Source organism: Rhinopithecus bieti, unplaced genomic scaffold (assembly GCF_001698545.2).
Source record: "Rhinopithecus bieti isolate Rb0 unplaced genomic scaffold, ASM169854v2 scaffold_2205, whole genome shotgun sequence".
Taxonomy (NCBI): Eukaryota; Metazoa; Chordata; class Mammalia; order Primates; family Cercopithecidae; genus Rhinopithecus; species Rhinopithecus bieti.
Genome location: NW_016803673.1, coordinates 2,813,532 through 2,836,171, shown reverse-complemented (window position 1 = coordinate 2,836,171; position 22,640 = coordinate 2,813,532). Strand labels below are relative to the sequence as shown.

Below are 22,640 nucleotides of genomic sequence, written 5' to 3'. Positions count from 1 at the left end.
TGGGTTTCTCAGTGTGAATGTTGGGGCTGCAGGGGAGTCTCTTGCTGCCTTGGGGCTTGGGCTCCCTTTGTTCCTTCCTTTATTCCTTCATTCAGTGACCTCATGCTGGCAGCGCTGGCCTGTGCCCCTCACATGTGGGCGGGTTGGGTGAGGGCAGCTGGGAGGACTCCAGGCCTGGGCTCAGTTCTTCTCTAAATGAACACCTTCTTGACAAAGTCATGGGAAATGGGCCCTGCTGTCCCATGGCTTCCCAGTGTGAAACTAGTGGGTCCTGAGCCCACCGAGCCTGCCTGCCTGCCCCTACTCCCCGTGTTGCCCTTGGCTGAGGCACTTCTTGTGTCTCCCCGAGGGCAGCAGCAGCACTCCCTCCCAACCTGTGTGCATGCCGAGTATTTGTTGAGGAAACAAAGTCATTTGTCCTAGAGAACGGCCCCGTTCTGGATCGGCTGGTTGCTTCTGTGTAGTGCTGAACCTGCTTCTCTCCCCTGTATTTCCTGGGGACTGGTGGAGGCTCAGCCCGATTCAGGTTCAAGGTCTCTTCCTCGGCTGCGTCGGTCTGCAAGCACAGGATGTCTGCTGGGTCCCTTTGTTGACACCAGGATTGACCAGCAGGTTTAGGTGTTGTCAGCCTGATGCGTTGGTCTTTTACTTAATGGTTTTTGGGTTTCTGTGTTTTTTTTATTTGTGGGTCTTTTTTTTTTTTTTTGAGACTGAGTCTCACTCTGCCGTCCAGGCTGGAGTGCAGTGGCGAGGTCTCAGCTCACTGCAAGCTCTGCCTCCCGGGTTTACGCCATTCTCCTGCCTCAGCCTCCGGAGTAGCTGGGACTTCAGGCGCCTGCCACCTCGCCCAGCTAGTTTTTTGTATTTTTTTAGTAGAGACGGGGTTTCACGGTGTTAGCCAGGATGGTCTCGATCTCCTGACCTCGTGATCCGCCCGTCTCAGCCTCCCAAAGTGCTGGGATTACAGGCTTGAGCCACCGCGCCCGGCCTTCTGTAGTCTTTTGACACAACCCTTGGGTCTTGGGCACCTTCCTTACTTGTAGCCACCATAATGTTGCAGACTCCAACCCCTCCCTGGCATTTCCTGCTGCGGACCCGGCCCAACCATCCCCCCGGGGCGCACTCCTTCCTCAGTGTGACTATGATGTTTAGAGACCCCAATGTGGTCACCAGGGGTGGTGCTTGCTCCGATTTCTTTAAATGCAGGGATTTGGAAGAGAGAAGCCATGGAAATTTTTTTTTTTTTTTTTTTTTTTTTTTTTTTTTTTTTTTTTTTTTTTGCCAATTTAAAAGAAAAGTATGAGACTAGGCACGGTGGCTCATGACTGTAATCCCAGCACTTTGGGAGGCTGAGGCAGGCAGATCACTTGAGCTCGGGAGTTCGAGACCAGCCTGGACAACATGGAGAAACCCCGTCTCTACTAAAAATACAAAAATTGGCCGGGTGTGATGGTACACGCCTGTAATCCCAGCTACTTGACAGTCTAAAGCAGGAGGATCCCTTGAGCCCAGGAGTTCAAGACTGCAGTGAGCTGTGATTGTGCCACTGCACTGCCTGGTGACAGAGTGAGGCCCTGTCTCAAAAAGAAAAAAAACCCAAAATATGTGGACTCGGGTGATAATGACATGTCAGTGTGGGTTCATCAAGCGGAACAGCTGTACCCCCTGGTGGGGGATGTTGATAATGGGGGAGACTGGGGTGGGGCGAGGACATACGGGAAGTCTCTGTAACCTTCCTCTAATTTTGCTGTGAACCTAAAGCTGCTCTAAAAATGTATATATATAAAAGTGGGGCCTGCCTTTCCCTCTCCCCTGCCCCGCCCTCTCCCCCACCTCCTTCCTCTCCCTGCTGCCTGCCCTCTGGCCTCCCCTTTCCTCCTGAGGCTCTGTAAGTAACACTGCAGTGAATATCCTGGAGCACAAAGGGCCTGTCTCCCAGTTCAGAATTACCTCCTTTATTTAGAGCAGGTTCTCAGAACTAGAGTAACAGGGCAAAGGCCTGAGGCAAATGCATCTGTTCTGGGGCACCCCAGCCGCCTGCAGGCCCCGTATTCTCTGTGGCCGACTCTTCCTCCCACCCTCCCGGCCTTTCCCCAGCCTCCCTTACCCACTAGGCCTCCTGAATTGCTGGGCACCTGCCGTAGTCGACAGACAGAGGGACAGACGTGGCTCTGCAGGTCCACTCAGTCCCTGGCACCGGCCACAGGGGTGGCAGAGCAGGGGTGCGGTTGGTGTGGGAAGCACAGGCACCAAGTCTCCTGGGGCGCTGTTGGCTGGGCAGGCTCTGGCTGCCCCCACCCTGTCCCTATCACAGCAGAGTGCTGTGCGGTGACTGGAGCTGCCACTGAGTGTCTCGGTGAGGGTGACCTCACACTGGCTGAGCTTAAAGGCCCCATCAGAAGACTTTGTTTGTGGTATTCTTTCACTTCTCATAGCCTTTCCTGGCTCCGGGAGTAACAGGTGTTCACAGAAAATGCGAGTGGCCTCCTCCTCCTCCACGACCTCACACCTTATCCCTTCCCTCCCGCTGGCCTCTTTCCCTCCCCTTCTGTCACTGCCTGGGTGTGCCTGGGGGCCTTGACTGGGCCCTTTCTTTCCTCAGGGAACCCCTCAAGGTTGGGCTAGATGCCCCCCCAACCCTCCCACCCACACCATGGTCCCCCTGAGCCTCTAGTCCTCCCTCCCAGGACACATCAGGCTGGATGGTAACATCTCCCCACCCTTGAGTGGGACTGCCTTGTGCTGCTCTGGGACCCACACCCAGCTTGGACTGCCCGCACCACAGGCCCCAGGAAAAGCTTGTACAGATAAGGTCAATCACATGAGTTGGGGGCCCACAGTATGCCGCCCTCTCTGTCCCAGAATTCATGGGCTCGGTCCCCTGTGAAGCTCCTTTGGGGACCTAGGGAACAGGCAGTGCATGGAGACAAAGTATGCCCTTTTCTCTGACAGTGACACCAAGCCCTGTGAACAAACCAGAAGGCAGAGCACTGTGCACCCTGCCCGGCCCCACCACCCCCTTTGCCACCTGCCTCTGCTCCCAGATAAGCAGTAACCTGCACAGGTGCACCGTGGGTTTTGGGAAAATTGGATCTCCCTGCACCAGAGGGGGTGGAGGGGAGGGGGTGTCTGCGACCTCATGAACAAGCATATGACCTTGGCTCTGGCTCCATAAATACCCGAGGCCCAGCGGGAGGGCCACCCAGAGGCTAACGCACACCATGGGGCGCCTGCAACTGGTTGTCCTGGGCCTCGCCTGCTGCTGGGCAGTGGCCAGTGCCGCGAAGGTAAGAGCTCAGCAGAGGGGCAGGTCCTGCTCTCCTCCCCTCACTCACATCTGGAAACTTCGGGCCAGGCTGAGAAAGAGAGCCCAGCACAGCCCCCGGGCGGTTCCCGGGCGCTCATGCTCATTTCTATGGGGACAGGGGCCTGGTAAAACGCAGGATGCCCAATTCCATTTGAATTTCTGATAAACTGCCAAGAACTGCTGTGTAAGTATGTCCCATGCAATATTTAAAACTCACTTACATGGGCCGGGCGCGGTGGCTCACGCTTGTAATCCCAGCACTTTGGGAGGCCCAGGTGGGTGGATCACTTGAGGTCAGGAGTTGGAGACCAGCCTGCCCAACATGGTGAAATCCCATCTCTACTAAAAATACAAATGTTAGTTGCGCATGGTGGTGGGTGCCTGTAATGCCGGCTACTTGGGAGTCTGAGGCAGGAGAATTGCTTCAAGCTGGGAGGTGGAGGTTGCAGTGAGCTGAGATCACGCCACTGCACTCCAGCCTGGGTGACAGAGCGAGACTCTGTCTCGAAAGTATAAAAGAAAAAAAAATGAAACATACTAAAAAAACAATTCGCTGTTTACCTGAAATGCAAATGTAATTGGGCCTCTTGAATTTGCATTTGCTCAGCTTGGTGATCCCACCTACCAAGCTCTGATGGCGACACTGTCCCCGTTTTACAGAAGGGGAAGCAGGCCAGGGGCAGGGAGTGTGGAGAGCAGGCACACGGGGAGGAGAGAGGCAGGCAGGCCATTTGCCCAGCATCGCACAGCTGCTACCTCCTACTCCTGAGCAGGAACCTGAGAGCTGGGCTATTCCACACCGGGTCCGGGTCCCTTCAGAGGAAGAGCCGGTAGGCAGGAGCTCTCTCAAGCATCCATAAAATCCGCCCTCTCTGCCTGTGAGGGGGAAGCCACAGAAACCCCAAGCCCTGCAGGAAGCCAGTGTCAGTGCCTGGCCCAGTCCCTGCCCCCAGCAGGACTCACACAGGGGACCGCAAATGCTGACCACGCTGTTCTTGTGCCTGCTCTCTCAGGCCCTGGGAACTCCTCTCTCCACCCCACTGCCTGCTCTCCACACTCTCTGGCCCTGGGACCTGGAGGTTTGGGCAATGGTCCTGGGCTCCTGACTCAAAGGAGAGGTCATCCTCTTCTTGGGCGAGCTCTTCTTGGGGTGCTGAGAGGCCTTCGGCAGGTCAGCAAGACCCCTCCCCATTCCCCCACCCTGAGGCCCTCGGGCCTGTCTCAATTGCACAGGAACACTTCTGCCAGGTGACTTCTCTACACCGCCTCCCAGAGGTGGGGCGGGGCTGGGGGGAGCTGGCACGAGGAGACACGGATGCCTGGCAGGGGTTACCCACGATGTCTGCAGGTGTTGCCTCTGGCTCCTTCCCTCCAGTTCCAACCACCCCATTCTACCACCCCGGTGTGGCAGGGGCCCATCAGCCTAGAATTCAGAGGGCTGCTGGGACCCTGGCTGGACCTGAGGGTGTAGGGCCACCCTGCCCTTCTCCACCTGAAACCTGGCACAGGTGAGAGCCAGCAAGCAACCACCTGCTCCCACCACGCACCACGTGCGGGAGGAGCTGCTGCCCAAGATGGAAAGGAGGTGGCACTGGGCAGACAGTTGCCTCTCAACAGGGTGACTTCAAGCCCAAAAGCTACCCAGTCTCAGTTCCCTCAGGGACAGAGGGTGGACGAGCACCAACCTCCAGGCCCCTTGTGGGGATGGACAGCTTGGTGCACAGAGGCAGTTCTCATGGCACAGGGAAGCGTGGTGGAGGTTGGGGGGGGGTCCCTGGGGGGGGTTCTTTACCATCAGGGGGCACAGGAGCTGTGGGGACTTGGGTATGGGGACATCGACTTTGTGCCCAGCCAGTTAGGCCCTGTGCAGGGAGACAGGAGGAGGGAAATGCAGACCCCACCCCTCAGGAAGGAGGAAGGTTGATGTGAAACATCCCAGGTACACTGAGCATTGGGTGCACTCCTGCCTGAGCTCCTGCCTGTCGCTCATCCTCCACATGGGCATGGGGAAACAGGATCGGAGTCAAAACTGGGCCGCCACAGCCTGAACCCAAACCTCCATCCCACCTCTTGGCAGGCTTCACGCCCCCAGGGATAAGGAGGGGAAGAGGAATCCTCAAGCTCTGAGCAGTGCGGGGCAGAGGGTGCTGTCTGGGTCTCCTGGGTAGAGCTGTCCTGCTTTGAAGCTGTCTTTATCTCTGGGCACCCAGTATCGGCTTGCCTTGCCCGCTCTGGATTCAGGCCGATGGGGCCTGAGCCTGCCTGACCCTGCCCATGTCTCCCTCCCAGCTGGGCGCCGTGTACACAGAAGGTGGGTTCGTGGAAGGCGTCAATAAGAAGGTCGGCCTCTTGGGTGACTCTGTGGACATCTTCAAGGGCATCCCCTTCGCGGCTCCCACCAAGGCCCTGGAGAACCCCCAGCCACACCCCGGCTGGCAAGGTAGGAGTGGATAGTGCCAGACTGGCCCTGTGGTGGGGCTGGTGAGGGCGACTGCCTTCCTCATGCCAATTCCTCCTGCCACCTGCAGGGACCCTGAAGGCCAAGTCCTTCAAGAAGAGATGCCTGCAGGCCACCATCACCCAGGACAGCACCTACGGGGATGAAGACTGCCTGTACCTCAACATCTGGGTGCCCCAGGACAGGAAGCAAGGTCTGCCTGCCCCCTGCTCCCCAAGGGAAGTTCCCACGCAGCCAGATCCCCGGATCTGCTCCTGGCTTGAGTGTGGGGGCTGCAAAGCTGAACTTCCATGCAATCCCGTAGAGGCGGAGAGGGGAGCGCCCGTGCCAGTCCCCCAGCCTGGGGCAGGGCCACGCCTTGGAGCGCCTCCCTGTCTCGGCCCCAGGCACTTGCTGCACACGGACAGGGGACAAGCTGGGGAGAGGGCCAGGCAGGGCGTCTGGGGTCACCGGCTGCTCCCCCATCTCAGTCTCCCGGGACCTGCCCGTTATGATCTGGATCTATGGAGGCGCCTTCCTCATGGGGTCCGGCCACGGGGCCAACTTCCTCAGCAACTACTTGTATGACGGCGAGGAGATTGCCACACGCGGAAACGTCATCGTGGTCACCTTCAACTACCGCGTCGGCCCCCTTGGGTTCCTCAGCACTGGGGATGCCAACCTGCCAGGTGCGTGGGCTCCTTCAGGCCTGAGGTGGGGCGGCCAGCGTGCTGAGCCCAGTAGGGGGATGCTTCTCAGCGCCCCTCACCCCAAACAACAACCAGTAGACGTCCACAGAAAGACCCAGAAGCTGGAGTAGGATCACAAGAAGCAGGAGGCCCTTAGCAGCCATAGCAAAATTAAAGATGCTGCGGAGGCCAGGTGAGGTGGCTCGTGCCTGTAATCCCAACGCTTTAGGAGGCTGACACAGGTGGATCACTTGAGCGCAGACGTTCAAGACCAGCCTGGGAATCACAGGGAGACCCCCATCTCTACAAAAAAATAAAAAATTAGCTGGGGACCAGGCGCGGTGGCTCACCCCTGTAATCCCAGCACGTTGGGAGCCCAAGGCAGGTGAATCACCTGAGGTCAGGAGTTCGAGACCAGCCTGACCAACATGGAGAAACCTCTTCTCTACTAAAAATACAAAATGAGCCGGGTGTGGTGGCGCTTGCCTGTAATCCCAGCTACTCAGGAGGCTGAGACAGGAGAATCGCTTGAACTCAGGAGGTGGAGGTTGCGGTGATCTGACATCGCGCCACTGCACTCCAGCCTGGGCAACAAGAGCAAAATCCCATCTCAAAAAAAAAAAAAAAAAAAAAAAAAATTAGCCGGACATGGTCGCTCATCCCTCTGGTCTCAGCTACCTGGGAGGCAGAGGCGGAAGGATCACTTGAGCCCAGGGATTCGAGGCTGCAGTGAACCGTGGTCGTGCCACTGCGCTCCAGCCTGGGTGGCAGTGAGGCCCCATCTCAAATGTAAAAGAGGCTATGGGACAGACAGGCAAACAGGCTGAAGCTGAGAGAGAAACCAGGAGAGCAGAGCCGAGTGAGAGACACAGAACGATACCTTGAGGCTGTGGACGCAGCTGTGGACGCAGAAGTGGCAGGACACAGACAAGAGGGACTGGGGCAGGGGCGGGAGAGGTGCACGGGCCTGACCATCCTGCTCCCCACAAACACCACCCCCTCCAGCACCCCACTGACCCCACCTCCTGGGGACCCACCCCCTTCAGCGCCCCACCCGACCCAGCTTCTTAGGTACCCGCTATTTGCCAACCACGGCTCTGCCGTGGCCCCAAGTCTGTTGAGGGCATTTCTGCCCCACCCACGATGGTCTCCCTTGCAGGCCAGGCCTGGGCCACTGGTCTCTAGCACCCTCTCCCCTGCCATGCCCGCAGGTAACTATGGCCTTCGGGATCAGCACATGGCCATTGCTTGGGTGAAGAGGAATATCGCGGCCTTCGGGGGCGACCCCAGCAACATCACGCTCTTTGGGGAGTCTGCTGGAGGTGCCAGCGTCTCTCTGCAGGTCTGGGGATCCCCGTGGGGAGGGCCTGCTCCACAGGTTGGGAGGAAGCTCAAAAGGGAAGGGGAGGTGGGAGGAGGAGCATGGAGCTGGGGCTGTGGTGCTGGGGTGTCCTTGGCCCAGCCTGGGGTGGGTGGAGTGGGGAGCGGCCTTGGTGACAGGATCTCTTGCTGTTGTAGACCCTCTCCCCCTACAACAAGGGCCTCATCCGGCGAGCCATCAGCCAGAGCGGTGTGGCCGTGAGCCCCTGGGTCATCCAGAAAAACCCAGTCTTCTGGGCCAAAAGGTAAACGGAGGAGGGCAGGGCTGGGTAGCGTGGGGGTGGAATTGATACCCGGGTGGGGGCCGTCCTTATTTCCATTCTTTATCCTGGACCCTGTCCTTACCTTCAAATGTTTCGGAGCCCTGAGCACTGGCCTCACCTACCTGCCGGCCTTGCTCCTGCCGTCAGGTGGCTGAGAAGGTGGGTTGCCCTGTGGACGACACCGCCAGGATGGCCAAGTGTCTAAAGATTACTGACCCCCGAGCCCTGACGCTGGCCTATAAGTTGCCGCTGGCAGGCATAGAGTGTGAGTAGCTGCTCGGGTTGGCGCATGGGGTCTCGAGGTGGGGGTTGTGGGGGTACTGCCAGGAAGTACTCTGGAGAAGAGAAGAAGGTGCCAGAGCTGTGGTCTGGTCCTGTTGCCATCAAACTGGTGACTCCCCTCAAAGGCCCCAGCTGTAAGGGAGAAGGGAAGCCATTTCTTTTTTTTTTTTTTTTTTTTTTTTTGAGATGGAGTCTCACTGTTGCCCAGACTGAAGTGCAGTGTCAGGATCTCAGCTCATTGCAACCTCTGCCTCCTGGGTTCAAGTGATTCTCCTGACTCAGCCTCCCGTGTAGCTGGGACTACAGGCACCTGCCACCATGCCCAGCTCTTTTTGCTGTATGTTTAGTAGGGATGGAGTTTCACCGTGTTAGCTAGGATGGTCTTGCTCTTGGGACCTCGTGATCCGCCCGCCTTGGCCTCCCAAAGTGCTGGGATTACAGGTGTGAGCCACCGTGCCCAGCAATTTTTGTATTTTTAGCAGAGACAGGGTTTCACCATGTTGGCCAGGCTCGTCTCAAACTCCTGACCTCAGGTGATCCGCCCGCCTCAGCCTCCCAAAGTGCTGAGATTACAGGTGTGAGCCACCGTGCTCGGCCCCTTCTTTCTTCTTATCTCCCATGAGTTACAGACTCCCCCTTTGAGAAGCTGATGAACATTGGGGCCCCTCCCCAACCTCATGCGTTCATATGCAGTCATTTGCATACAATTTTAGGGAGATCCATAGACCCCAGACCAAGAGCCTTTGTGCTAGATGACAGTTCATGCATTCATTCGTTCAGCAAACATTTACTGAACTGTAGCACTGGGGCCTCCAGCTCCACTATTCTGTACCCCAGGAAGGCCTGAGGACCCCTTCCACAAACACCTGTGCATGGCCGCCACACCAGCTTGCTAGGCTAACGCTCTCCCTTGCACATTCTTCTATGGCAACGTGCCATGAAGCCAAGTCATCTGCATGTTTACCTGACATGAGCTCAACTGCACTGGCTGGACACGCCCAAACAAAGCAAGCCGCACAGCCCCACTGGAAGCAAATCCCACTGTGCTGGGCCCAGTGACAGCTGGGCCCCGCCTGCCTCAGCAGCCACAGGGTCCTCTAGGGGCCAGTCCGGGGGTCTGCAGGGCAATGCAGACCTCGCACCATTTTTAGCTAATGGAGTGGACCCCGGCCCTGAGAGAGGGAGCTCCTTCTCCATCAGTTCCCTCAGCGGCTTCTAAGTTTCCTCCTTCCTGATTCAGGCCCAGCAAAGAGAGAGAGGAGAGGGAGGGGCTGCCGCTGAAGAGGACAGATCTGGCCCTAGACAGTGGCTGTCAGCCTGGGGATGTGTGGCAGGGCCTGGAGACGTTTGTGATTGTCACGGCTGGGGAGGGGGTTGCTCCTGGCACCTTGTGGGTTGAGGCCGGGGATGCTCTAAACATCCTACAAGGCACAGGATGCCCCGATGGTACAGAATCAACCCAGCCCCAAGTGTCCCTAGATCAGAGAAGGGAGGAAATAGCCAACTCCAGCCCTGAGAGGCAAAGGGTGGCTCAGGGGACACTGGAAGGTACAAGAACCTCCTGGCTCTCCCACCCAGACCCCGTGCTACACTATCTGGGCTTCATCCCTGTCATTGATGGAGACTTCATCCCCGATGACCCCATCAACCTGTACGCCAATGCCGCCGACATCGACTATATAGCAGGCACCAACAACATGGACGGCCACCTCTTCGCCGGCGTCGACATGCCTGCCATCAACAAGGGCAACAAGGAAGTCACGGGGTAAGCAGGGGGCACAGGACCCAGGGGCGACCCGTGCTGGAGGGCGGCCAGGAAGGCACTAGTGAGGGGGCCAGCCTGGAGGAGGAAGGCACTGAGTGGAGGATTGGGAGTGAGGAAGTTAGCACCGGTCGGGGTGGGTACGCACAGGGGGAGTGTCAGCGTCTCCTTGGTCCCCGCAGGGAGGACTTCTACAAGCTGGTCAGTGGGCTCACAATGACCAAGGGAGTCAGAGGTGCCAAGACTACCTTTGATGTCTACACTGAGTCCTGGGCCCAGGACCCATCCCAGGAGAACAAGAAGAAGACTGTGGTGGACTTTGAGACCGATATCCTCTTCCTGGTGCCCACCGAGATTGCCGTGGCCCAGCACAGAGCCAATGCCAAGTGAGGATCTGGGCAGGGGATGGCTCCTGGGGGCCTTCCTGGGGTGCTGCACCTGCCAGCCGAGGCCTCGCTGTGGGTGGCGCTCAGGTGTCTGGGTTGACTGGGAAAGTGGTGCTTGAGTCTCCACCTGTGCCTGCCTCATCTGCTTTGCTGAGGCCTGGCAAGACTTGAGGGCCTCTTTTTACCTCCCAGCCTATAGGGGTTTACGAACCCTATGATCCTCTGCCCTGCTTAGCCCTGCACCCCATGGTCCTTCCCACTGGAGAGTTCTTGAGCTACCTTCCATCCCCCACACTGTGGGGACTGAGACAACACTGGTCAATGGTTTCTATCCACTGACTCTTATGGGCCTCAACTTTGCCAATTTACAAGACAGTTTCAGCCCACAGCCAGATTAAAAATCTTCATGTAATAATAGCCAATTACAATGAAAAATAAGGCCAGACACAGTAGCTCACGCCTGTAATCCCAGCACTTTGGGAGGTCAAGGTGGGAGGATCACTTGAGGTCAGGAGTTGGAGACCAGCCCGGCCAACATGGCAAAACCCCCCCATCTCTACTAAAAATACAAAAATCAGCCAGGCGTGGTGGTGCACACCTATAATCCCAGCTACTCAGGAGGCTGAGGCAGGGGAATTGATTGACCCAGGGAGGTGGGGGTTGCAGTGAGCCGAGATTACGCCACTGCACTCCAGCAGGGGCAACAGAGTGGGACTATGTCTCGAATAAATGAGTAAATAAATAATAAAAGTAAAAAATAAGTTAGGAATACGAAAAAGATAGGAAGATAAAAGGATACCGAGAAGTCTAGGATGAAAGCTTTGCAGCAACTAAGCAATACACTTAGCTGTGAGCCTCTTTTCACTGAAGGCAAAAAGGGAAACAGTTGAGGGCCCATACCTTGTCCAATCTAATTGAAGAACGCACATTCACTTGGAGAGCAAAATATTTCTTTTTTTTTTTTTTTTGAGACAGAGTCTCGCTCTATCGCCCAGGCTGGAGCGCAGTGGCCTGATCTCAGCTCACTGCAAGCTCCGCCTCCCGGGTTTACGCCATTCTCCTGCCTCAGCCTCCCGAGTAGCTGGGACTACAGGCGCCCGCCACCTCGCCCAGCTAGTTTTTTGTATTTTTTAGTAGAGACGGGGTTTCACGGTGTTAGCCAGGATGGTCTCGATCTCCTGACCTCGTGATCCGCCCATCTCGGCCTCCCAAAGTGCTGGGATTACAGGCTTGAGCCACCGCGCCCAGCCGAGCAAACTATTTCTTGATATTGAATTCTAGAAGGAAGGTCCCTAACAAGGTTTTGTGGAGGTGAAGTATAAATTCAACAGAAATGGCAGAACCCATGAATCCATGAATTTGGTTCTCAGCTTTCCCTCTCCTGGGTCTGAGAAGCCCCATCGCTTCATGTGAATCCCCCAGACCCTTCCCTGCCCGCTGCCCAGGACCTCCCTCCAGGGCCAGTCTGTGGGCTGGGCGGTCCCTGGTAGGCACCCTGCGTACTTGGGTGGTCTCTCCCCTCCAGGAGTGCCAAGACCTACAGCTACCTGTTTTCCCATCCCTCTCGGATGCCCATCTACCCCAAATGGATGGGGGCAGACCATGCGGATGACATCCAGTACGTTTTTGGGAAGCCCTTCGCCACCCCGCTGGGCTACCGGGCCCAAGACAGGACAGTCTCCAAGGCTATGATCGCCTACTGGACCAACTTTGCCAAAACGGGGTAAGGCATGGGTTGAGAGCAGGGCGGAGGGCCGCAGCCGAGAAGGGCCTCCCACCACGAGGCCCTGTTCCCTCACTTGCCAGCGGAGGGACTTTGGGCAAGTCACTCGACCTCCCCCTGCATCAGAATCCATGTGTGTTTACGAGGATAAGAGCTACTGGCAGAGTTCCAAGCCCGCGCACGTGCAGAGCCTGTGTCCCGTATGCAGTGAGAGGCCACGGTGCCCAGGGCCAGCTCAGAGGACGGGGATGGCTCAGGCATGCGGGTGCAGAGCAGGGCTTCAGCCCCCTGGGAGTCCTCAGCCCCTGCACAGCCTCTTCTCACTCTGCAGGGACCCCAACATGGGCCACTCGGCTGTGCCCACACACTGGGAACCCTACACCTCGGAAAACGGCAGCTACCTGGAGATCACTAAGAAGATGGATGGCAGCTCCATGAAGCAGGGCCTGAGAACCAACTTCGTGCGCTACTGGACCCTCACCTATGTGGCGATGCCCACGGTGACTGACCAGGAGGCCACCCCCGTGCCCCCCACAGGTGACTCCGAGGCCACTCCTGTGCCACCCACAGGTGACTCCGAGGCCGCCCCCGTGCCCCAACGGGTGACTCCGAGGCCGCCCCGTGCCCCAACGGGGACTCCGAGGCCGCCCCGTGCCCCAACGGGGATTCCGAGGCCGTCCCCGTGCCCCCAGCGGGTGACTCCGAGGCCACCCCCGTACACCCAACTGGTGACTCTGAGGCCGCCCCTGTGCCCCCCCCAGATGACTCCAAGGGAGCTCAGATGCCTGTAGTCATTAGTTTCTAGTGTCCCATGAGCCTTGGTGTTAAGAGGCCGCAAGGGTGGGACCCCAGGGGCTCCCCTCCCGTCTTTAGCTCTTCCTGAATAAAACCTCATTTCCCTGTCTGGCGTCTTTCTTTGCTCCCAAGGCTAAGCTGCGGGATCTGTCTGTCAGTTGCAGGCTTGCTTTTTCATGCCCAGCTCGTCTGTCTTTGGCCAGAGGCGGCCTCAGGTTGGTCTCTGTAGTCCTTTGACACAACCCTTGGTTCTTGGGCACCTTCTTTACTTACAGCCACCACGATGCTGCAGACTCCAGCCCCTCCCTGGCATTTCCTGCCAGGGACCTGGGCCAACCATTTTCCCAGGGCGCACTCCTTCGTCAGTGTCAACATGCTGTTTAGAGACCCCAATCTGGTCACCAGGGGTGGTGCTTGTTCCTGGGATTTCTTTACTGCTAGGGTTTTGGAAGACACAGAGCCAGGAAATAAGTATTTTTTTTAACCAATAGAAAAAAAATAAAGTATGAGGCCGGGCACAGTAGCTCATGCCTGTATTCCTAGCACTTTGGGAGGCCGAGGCAGGAGGATCACTTGAGGTCAGGAGTTCGAAACTAGCCTGGCCAACATGGTGAAACCCCATCTCTACTAAAAATACAAAAAATTAGCCAGGTGTGGTGGCGCGCACCTGAGGTCCCAGCTGAGGGAGAAGAATCACTTGAGCTCGGGAGGCGGAGGTTGCAGTGAGCTGAGATCGCACCAGTGCACTCCAGCCTGGGCGACAGAGCAAGACACGATCTCAAATAATAATAATAATAATAATAATAATAAAAGTATGAGTTCATGCAGGCATTTCCCAGTTGTAAGATTGTCAGGTTTTACTTCTCTGAGTTTACACCTGTTTCTTTTTCTGCCGATGCTGAAAGTCTGGGTTCCTGACAGCACCAGCATCATTGTGTTCTTTTTCCTGTAACATACATATGCTAGTTTTTACATATAAGATATTGCAATCAATCCTATAAGTTATATTTAAAGTACATGAATTTAAATAACGTTATAAATTATATAAAGTAATGTATGATCAAATATTAAGACTACTAAGGATCATTTAAGATCGATTTGCTCATTCTCCTTAAATTCTCCCACAGAATAAACAATTGTGCCTCCAGGTCCTTTGAGTAACACTATGGTTAGGTCATCTACTGATACACAGTCAGTTAGAACTTTGGGGTTTTTTTAATATGCAGATATAGAAACTGACCTACGACTTTTTTTTTCTTTCTTTTTTTGAGACAGAGTTAGCTCTTATCACCCAGGCTGGGGTCCAGTGGCCGGATCTTTTTTTTTTTTTTTTTGAGACGGAGTCTCACTCTGTCGCCCAGGCTGGAGTGCGGTGGCGTGATCCCAGCTCACTGCAAGCTCCCCCTCCCGGGTTTACGCCATCCTCCTGCCTCAGCCTCCCGAGTACCTGGGACTACAGGCGCCCACCACCTCGCCCGGCTATTTTTGTATTTTTTCAGTTAGGAGACGGGGTTTCACCATGTTAGCCAGGATAGTTCTCGATCTCCTGACCTCGTGATCCCCCGCCTCCGGGCCTCCCCAAAGTGGCTGGGATTACTGGCGTGAGCCACCTGCGGCTGGCTAATTTTTCATCATTTTTAATAGAGACGGATTTCACCATGTTGGCCAGGCTGTCGCTGGATTTCCCTGTCGCCCGCCCACAGGTGACTCTGAGTCTGCCCCCGTGCCCGCAATGGGTGACTCTCAGGGACCCCCTGTGCCCCTCACAAGTGACTCTGGAGGCCGCCCCTTGCCCACCTTGGGTGACTCCAGAAGGGAGCTCAGATGGCCTGTAGTCGATTGGCTTCTAAGCGTCTCCACGAAGCCTTTTGTGTCTATATAGTATGTTCTGCTTCTTTATGTGTGGACTCCAGGTGTTCTCCCTCCCGTTCTGTTCTGTATATAAAACTCTCATCCCTGTCTGGCGTCTCTTTTTTTTGGCCCAGGGCTAAGCTGCTATGTGTGTTAATATTGTGTGGCTCTCTCTATGTTACCCTTTCTCAGCTCTCTATATGTGTGGGGCTCCATTTATATTCTCTGTGATTTCTTTGTCATCATATATATTCTCTGCACATGTTATTCTCCCTAGTATAAGTCTGTATGTGTGTTCTATTCCTCACTTGTTTCTCTGTTGTGTGTATGTGTGTCTGTGTCCCTAGGTATATAGTTGGTGCTTATTGTCCATGGTTATGTGGGAGTTCAGGCCACAGTGTCCACTCCAGAAGCCTGCTCTCTGTCCTCTTGTAATGTGATCTCCTTCTATGGTCTTGTGTGTTTTCTCTCCTTAATTGTGGCTTCAGTTCGTTGCGCGCGCGAGAGCATGGTGGGAGGGCCTGGTGGCAGCTGCAGTCAGAGATGGGAGGTTGTGGCCCCCTCTGGACTAGGGGGGAGCCAGCCACACCCACATCCTCTGGGTGCAGGGAGTTAAAGTCTGGTTTCTGACTGGGGTCTTGGGGAACCCACCTGGGAAAAGAAGGGGATTCTGCTCCTCCAGCCGGATCCAGGTCAGAAGAAGGAGATCACACATCACGCGGAGAAGGTCTGAAGCAGAGCATGGGGAGGGTGCGCTGGGCAGTAGGCGCTGGGTGGTGGGCTCTCGGGGTGGGGGGTGCTCCAGATGGCTCGGCAGAGATTGACAGCCGAAGGGGCAGAGGGAGAACGGCAGAGTACAGGAAGCACTCCTGCTCTGCTGGCGTCCAATGCCCAGGCAACATCACCGGAGCAGCTGGCCAGGACCTGACCCTCACCCCCCCGCCCCTAATGGCCTTCTGTGAGGCTTGGTACTGTTCCACACTCGCATTTTAGGACGTTTATAGATATTCAGAGGAAAATGAGGCCCTAGAGAGGGCATCACGTGCCAAGGTCACTCAGAGCAAGGATTTAGAACCACGAAGCACTTCTGACTCGCGCGCGAGGCGAACGAAGCGTGGCGAGGTCTTCTTCGCGCCCCAGGGTCTCATCCACCTTCTAAGCAGGGCCACTGTGGGGCAGGGTGGGGGCTCAGGATCGAGAAGGAAGATTCTGGAATCGCTGAGCAACGTTTTGCGCTGGAAGGGCTCCATGGTGGAGGGCAGCAGCATCCCAGGGACCTGAACTAGCCACTCTCTCTGGTCCCTGCCAGCCTTACAGCGTGGGAGAATAAGGTCTCAGGGCCGGACAAGTCCCGCAGCCTCACTGGCAGCAGAGCTGAGCCGGGATGGAACCCTGTACCCCGGAGGAGGCAGGGACACCCGGCTGGCTGTGACTAGCTTTGGCCACGCCCTGGTCTCCTGGGTTGGTTGAGGCCCCGCGGGTCTTTGGTGTAAAAAGGGACTCCCTGTCAAAGACTGAGATGGAACTGCCGGCCCATGTTGGGCCTCTGCCCCAGCTGTTCCCTGTTCTCTTGCGGCAACAGGAGCCCGAGGATACAATGATGTGCCCAACTTCCTGGCTGGCACTGGTACTCCACAGGGATTATTGTTGTTTTTTTACCTGTGGGTCAGCTCTCAGGCCTCGCGAGCACTGTGGGAGAAATCCCTGGGACTGCGAGTGCCTCTTCCCTCTACGCCCTCAGACTGGCACCTCGTCTCCGTCTTGTTGAGAGAAAGCCACCGAGTCATGCCTGTCATCAGGAAAATCACATCCCTGGATGACCAGGCCCACGTCGAGGAGGGATGGGCTGCGGGGATCCAGGTGCGTTCAGCCGTCTGGGGCTGTCACGCCCACCGTTTTGGCCTCGGGCTTTGGTTCTGAATGCTCTGTTCCCTGCCAAAACAACTCATGCTGAAAGCTTTAATGTCCCAATTGTTGGCAGTACTTGAGAGGTGCTACCTTTAAAGGAGGCATCGGATTGGATCATAGGAGCCTGCCCTGTAAATGGGATTCAGTCCCATTCCATGGATTCATGTTAAGTGGGTCATCATGGGTACGGGTAGCTGGTGGCTTTGTAAGAGGGAAGAGAACTAGAGCTAGCATTGGTGGAGCCGTCAGCATCCGTCACACATGTGGATGCGCCCGGAGGTACCGCCTCGGGACCACCATAAGTCCGTTCACCAGCAAGGCCCTCATCCGGATGCAAGCCTCTTCTGTGAGGCAGGAAGAAGATGGGAATTAGGGAAGAGGTCTAGGGCGGTCAAGCAACCGGAACAAGCAGGGGGCCAGTCAAGTTCACATAAGCCACTGAGAACAGCCAGCGTGCACGCTCAGATTCACCATAAGCCGGAGAACAGCAGGTGCAGCCAGTTCACATAAGCCAGAGAACAGCAGGTGCAGCCAGTTCTAGGCAGGATTGGGGAGCACACAGGCCACATCCTCACTCCTGTGATAACAAGTCAGGAGCTTCCACTTCAGCCTCTGATTGACTGTGGGCCAACCCACTTCAGCCTTTGATTGGTCCCAGGCTAATCGTTCATAGGCTGTAACCAATTGGAGGCCTCTAAAGGGCATCTGGGGTGTTCTTTATAAAAACCCTGAGAAGCGTTGCAATCAGGAGGCGCTTGAGCCATTTGCTCGGGCTTGCTCCCACGTTCGCTTCTTCAATCAGTCTGTGCCTTTGGTAAGCTGTTCTTTTGTTTTTTGTTGTCGTCGTTTATGGTTTTTGGGTTTTTTTTAGACGGAGTGTCACTCTCGTTGCCCAGGCTAGAGTGCAATGGCACAATTTGGGCTCACTCTAAACTCTGCCTCCTGGGTTCAAGTGATTCTCCTGCCTCAGCCTCCCAAGTAGCTGGGATTACAGGTGCTGGCTACCACACCCAGCTAATGTTTTTGTATTTTTAGTAGAGACGGGGTTTCACCATGTTGGCAAGGCTGGTCTTGAACTCCTGACCTCAGGTACCTCGGCCTCCCAAAGTGCTGGGATTACAGATGTGAGCCACTGCGACTGGCCTATTTTGTCTGTCATTGCTTCGTTCTTTGGTTACTTTGTGAGTTTTGTTCACTTCTTTGTTCAACACACCAATAACCTGGACAACTCACAACTAAGACCTTCCATCCTATAACACCTCAACCTTGGACTTCTCAGCCTTCATAATTGTGAGAAATTCCTTTGCTTTATAAATTACCCAGTTGTAGGTATTCTGTTATAAGCAACAGAAAATGGACTTTAAAAGCCTCTATGGCAGAGGTGAGCCCTGCTGTGTGTCTGGGTGATGCCTGCAGCTGTTGAGAGGGAGGGGAGAACTCAGAGTCACCCGCAATCCATCTGGCTCTTGCCGTTACAGACTCCAGAGAATGAAGTTGAAAATACAAGGGCAGGCTGGAAGCCGTCTGGGGTCCTGCTGACTCCCAATCCCAGGAAGCCTGGAAGAGCACTGGGGTGAGCTTGGGCCAGCGCCTGTTGACTGTCACAGGGTAAGGGTTTCAGCGCTTCATTGTAAGGCTGTGGCCTTCTGTGCTTGTGGATCCTCAGTCTCAGTGGCCTCCCTCTTCCCCCCATCCCAACTCCTGTGTCTCATGTTTAACACCCCCACCCCCCACCAGGACATAACCAAATCCCAGGCTGTGGACAAAGAATACAGTCACCCCAGGGGGCTGGCTACAAGCTCTAAAGGCTCAGGGCCCAGCTACCCTTTTAGGATGGGTCAGTAACAACACGACTCAGTCTGTAAATTGGTGATCACCTGAGACTGGACCTCAGCACCACCCGGCCCTGGGCTTCACCTTGGCCATCAGGGGAGACAATGGAGGTCTTTTGCTGGCAGGAATCAGCACCCTTATCCTGGCAACCAGCACTCACTGGGCATTCATGAGGCTCCAGTAGGATGAGTGGCCACAGCGTGCAGGGCAGAGGAGCTGGGGCTTTCCAAGGTGTTTCTGGATGACATCAATCACACAAGGGGTTGTAGGAATGCTGGCGTCCTGGTTCACAGGTAGACGCTAGAATAACACATCACTCTGGAAGGTCAGAAGCAGAGGATGCCGAGGGTGCTGGGTGGCAGGTGCTGGGTGGGGGGCCCCAAGGGGTGCCCAATGGCTCTGGCAGAAATGTTGGGGCAGAGGGTAGGGTCGGGACTACCCACATCTCTTCTGGGTCCAAGCCCAGGCACTGCACTGAGCACTTGACCAGCCTGACCTCACCATGGCCTTGTGATGTGGGCACTGTGGGCAGGAATGCTTATGGAATAAGGCCAACTGTAGCCCTAACACAGCGTCACAAGTCTTTCCCCAGACAGAAAACGCACAGGCAATAGAAATCTATGGTTAGGAGCAAGGATTCCCATCTAAGAAAAAGCGTGGACCACAGGCCTCTAGATGGGACTGAGGGGGCAAAATCTTGCCCGTACACTGGCTAACACTCTTCCTTCAGCTTTTCCCCTGCTTTCCATATTGTACATTTTCTCTGTTTATAATTTGTCTTAGTGCTGACTAAATTCCAGAGTTAGACCTTGAAATCCACAAGTTCCTAACTGGTCAACAGAAACCTCAGCAAGACAAGCAGAAAAGGCTCCTCTTCCCCTAAAGCTGTAGAAAGGCAACCACTAACCTGGGCTAGGAAATGGTCCTTGCAGATACAATTTTTTTTTAATTGTGGTAAAACATATATAACATAACTTAAGCTAATTTAACTGTTTTTAAGAGTAGAATTGAGTGGCATTAGTTCGATTTACTGTTGGGCAACCATCACCACTCTCTATTTCCAAAATTTTTTTCATCACCCCAAATAGAAGCTCTGTATCCATTAGCTAACTCCTCATTTCCCCTCCCTGTAACCCCTGGTAACCTCTATCCTTTCTGTCTCCATGAATTTGCCTATTGGAGATGTTTCTCATAAGTGGGATTGTAATGTTTTCAAAGTTCATCCATGTTGTAGCACGTGTCAGCACGCCAAACCTTTTTTTTTTTTTTTTTTTTTTTTTTTTGGAAGTTTCCCTCGTTTCCCTCTCGTTGCCCACGCTGGAGTGCAGTGGCACAATCTTGGCTCACTGCAACCTCTGCCTCCCAAGTTTAAGCAATTCTCCTGCCTCAGCCTCCCAAGTAGCTGGGATTAGAGGGGCTCACCACCATACCCGGCTAATTTTGTATTTTTAGTAGACATGGGGTTTTACCATGTTGGTCAGACTGGTCTTGAACTCCTGACCTGAAGTGATCCACCCACCTTGGCCTCGCAAAGTGCTGGGATTACAGGCATGAACCATTGCACCTGGACTTTTTATGACTGAATAATATTCTATTGTATGTTGCTGGCATGCAATGGTGCATTCTCTTATAAAGCATTCTCTTCTCATCCTTTTTATTTCTGTAAAGTTGGTAGGAATGTTCCCACTTTCATTCCAAATTTTAGTAATTTGAGTCTTGTCTCTTTTTTGTTGATCTAGTTAAAGTATTGTCAATTTAGTTATTTAGAACCAGTTTTTGGTTTTGCTGATTTTCTGTTTTTCTATTTTCTATTTCGTTTATCTCTGCTGTAATCTTCATGATTTCCTTCTTTCTACTAGTTTGAGTTTAGTTTGCTCTTTTACTAATTCCTTACTGTGTGCAGATAAGTTGTTGATTTGAGATCCTTCTGCTTTTTTAATGTAGTCATTTACAGCTATAAATTTCCCCCAAGCACTGCTTTCGATTCACCGCATGCTGTAAGTTTTGGGATGTTGTGTTTTTGTTTTCATTGTCTCAAGGCGTCTTCTAATCTACCTTGTGACTTCTTTTTAGACCCACTGGTTGTTTAAGAGTGTGTTAAGGCTGGGCGCGGTGGCTCACGCCTGTAATCCCAGCACTTTGGGAGGCTGAGGCAAGTGGATCATGAGGTCAGGAGTTCAAGACCAGGCTGGCCAACATGGTGAAACCCCATCTCTACTGAAAAAAAAAAAAAAAAAAAAAAATTAACCAGGCGTGGTGGTGCATGCCTGTAATCCTAGCTACTCAGGAGGCTGAGACAGAATTGCTTGAACCTGGGAGGCAGAGGTTGCGGTGAGCTGAGATCATGCCACTGCACCCCAGCCTGGGCGACGGAGCAAGACTCTGTCTGGATTCGGGGAGGGGAAGAGTGTTAAGATCCTTTTGTAGTTGATGACTGTGATGGGGTGTTCACGCACGTGTGTGAGGTGTGTCATCCTCAAACCCTGTTATGTTGGCACGTTAACCATCTGACGTGAAAAAGAAAAGAGAGTGCGTTAACTTCCACATATTCATGAGTGTTCCAGTTTTTCTTCTATGGATTTATAATTTTATCCTATTGTAGTTGGAATGATACTTTATATAATTTCAATTTTTAACAATTTATTGCTGGGCATGGTGGCTCATACCTATAATCCCAGCACTTTGGGAAACCAAGGCAGGGAGATCACCTGAGGTCAGGAGTTCAGGACCAATCTGCTTAACATGGTAACACCCCATCTCTACTAAAAATACAAAAATTAGCCAGGCATGGTGGCAGGTGCTGAAATCCCACCTACTCGGGAGGCTGAGGCAGGAGAAGCACTTGCACCTGGGAGGCGGACGTTGCAGTGAACCGAGACTGCACCACTGCACTCCAGCCTGGGCAACAACAGCAAAACTCCGTGTTAAAAAAAAAAAAAAAAATTAAGACTTTCTTTATGGCCTAACATATAGTCTATCCTGGAAAATGTTCCATGTACACTTGAGAAGAATGTGTAGTCTGCTGCTGCTGGTTTGAGTGTTGTGTATATGTCTACTCAGTCTAATTAGTTTATAGTATTGCTCAAGTCCTCTTTCCTTCTAGAGTTTCTGTTTGGTTGTTCTTATCCATTATTGGAAATGAGGTATTGAAATCTCCAATTGTGTATTTCTCATTCGATTACGTCCATTTTTGCTTCATATATTTTGGGTGTTTTAAGTGTGTATGTGTATACAATTGTTATATCTTGACAAGTTGAAGCTTTTGTCAGTGTATAGTGGCCTTGTTACTGTTTTGACTTAAAATCTATTTTGTCTGATAATACTGTAGCCATTGTTCTATTTTCATGGAATAACTTTTTCCAGCCTTTTACTTCCAACCTTTTTGTATTTTTGTATTCAAAATTTGTCTCAGCCGGGTGAAGTGGCTCACGCCTGTAATCCTAGCACTTTGGGAGGCCAAAGCGGGTGGGTCACTTAAGGTCAGGAGTTCAAAACCAGCTTGGCCAACATGGTAAAACCCTGTCTCTACCAAAAATACAAAAAAAAAAAAAAAAAAAAAAAATTAGCCAGGGGGGGGGGTAGATACCTGTGATCCCAGGTACTCAGGAGGCTGAGGCAGGAGAATTGCTTGAACCTGGGAGGCGGAGTTTGCAGTGAACTGAGACTGCACCACTATACTCCAGCCTAAGCAACAGAGTCAGATTCCACCTTAAAATAAAATAAAATTTGTCTCTACAGGATGGGCGTAGTGGCTTATGCCTGTAATCCTAGCACTTTGGGAGGCCAAGGCAGGTGGATCACCTGAGGTCAGGAGTTTGAGACCAGCCTGGCCAACATGGCAAAACCCCAGCTCTACTAAAAATACAAAAATTAGCTGGGTGTGATGGTAGGCGCCTATAATCCCAGCTACTTGGGAGACTGAGGCAGGAGAATTGCTTGAACCCAGGGGGCAGAGGTTGCAGTGAGCCAAGATTGTGCCACTTCACTCCAGCCTAGGTGAAAGAGCGAAACTCCGTCTCAAAAA

General features: G+C 53.8%; 2 protein-coding genes across 2 annotated transcripts; one reads left to right on the top strand and one right to left on the bottom strand.

The window, feature by feature from the left end:
* Positions 1 to 1,978: 1,978 nt before the first annotated feature.
* Positions 1,979 to 2,869, bottom strand: LOC108512883 (uncharacterized). Its single transcript, XM_017848433.1, is given in 5 exon segments — positions 1,979 to 2,067; positions 2,070 to 2,130; positions 2,132 to 2,253; positions 2,256 to 2,592; positions 2,759 to 2,869. Coding segments are annotated over 5 exon segments (720 nt in total).
* A 352-nt stretch (positions 2,870 to 3,221) lies between these two features.
* CEL (carboxyl ester lipase) lies at positions 3,222 to 13,130 on the top strand. Its single transcript, XM_017849348.1, is given in 12 exon segments — positions 3,222 to 3,287; positions 5,597 to 5,747; positions 5,836 to 5,958; positions 6,236 to 6,433; positions 7,645 to 7,775; positions 7,952 to 8,057; positions 8,222 to 8,341; positions 9,937 to 10,123; positions 10,303 to 10,506; positions 12,032 to 12,229; positions 12,561 to 12,820; positions 12,823 to 13,130. Coding segments are annotated over 12 exon segments (1,956 nt in total). The 3' UTR covers positions 13,035 to 13,130.
* The last annotated feature ends 9,510 nt before the right edge of the window (positions 13,131 to 22,640 follow it).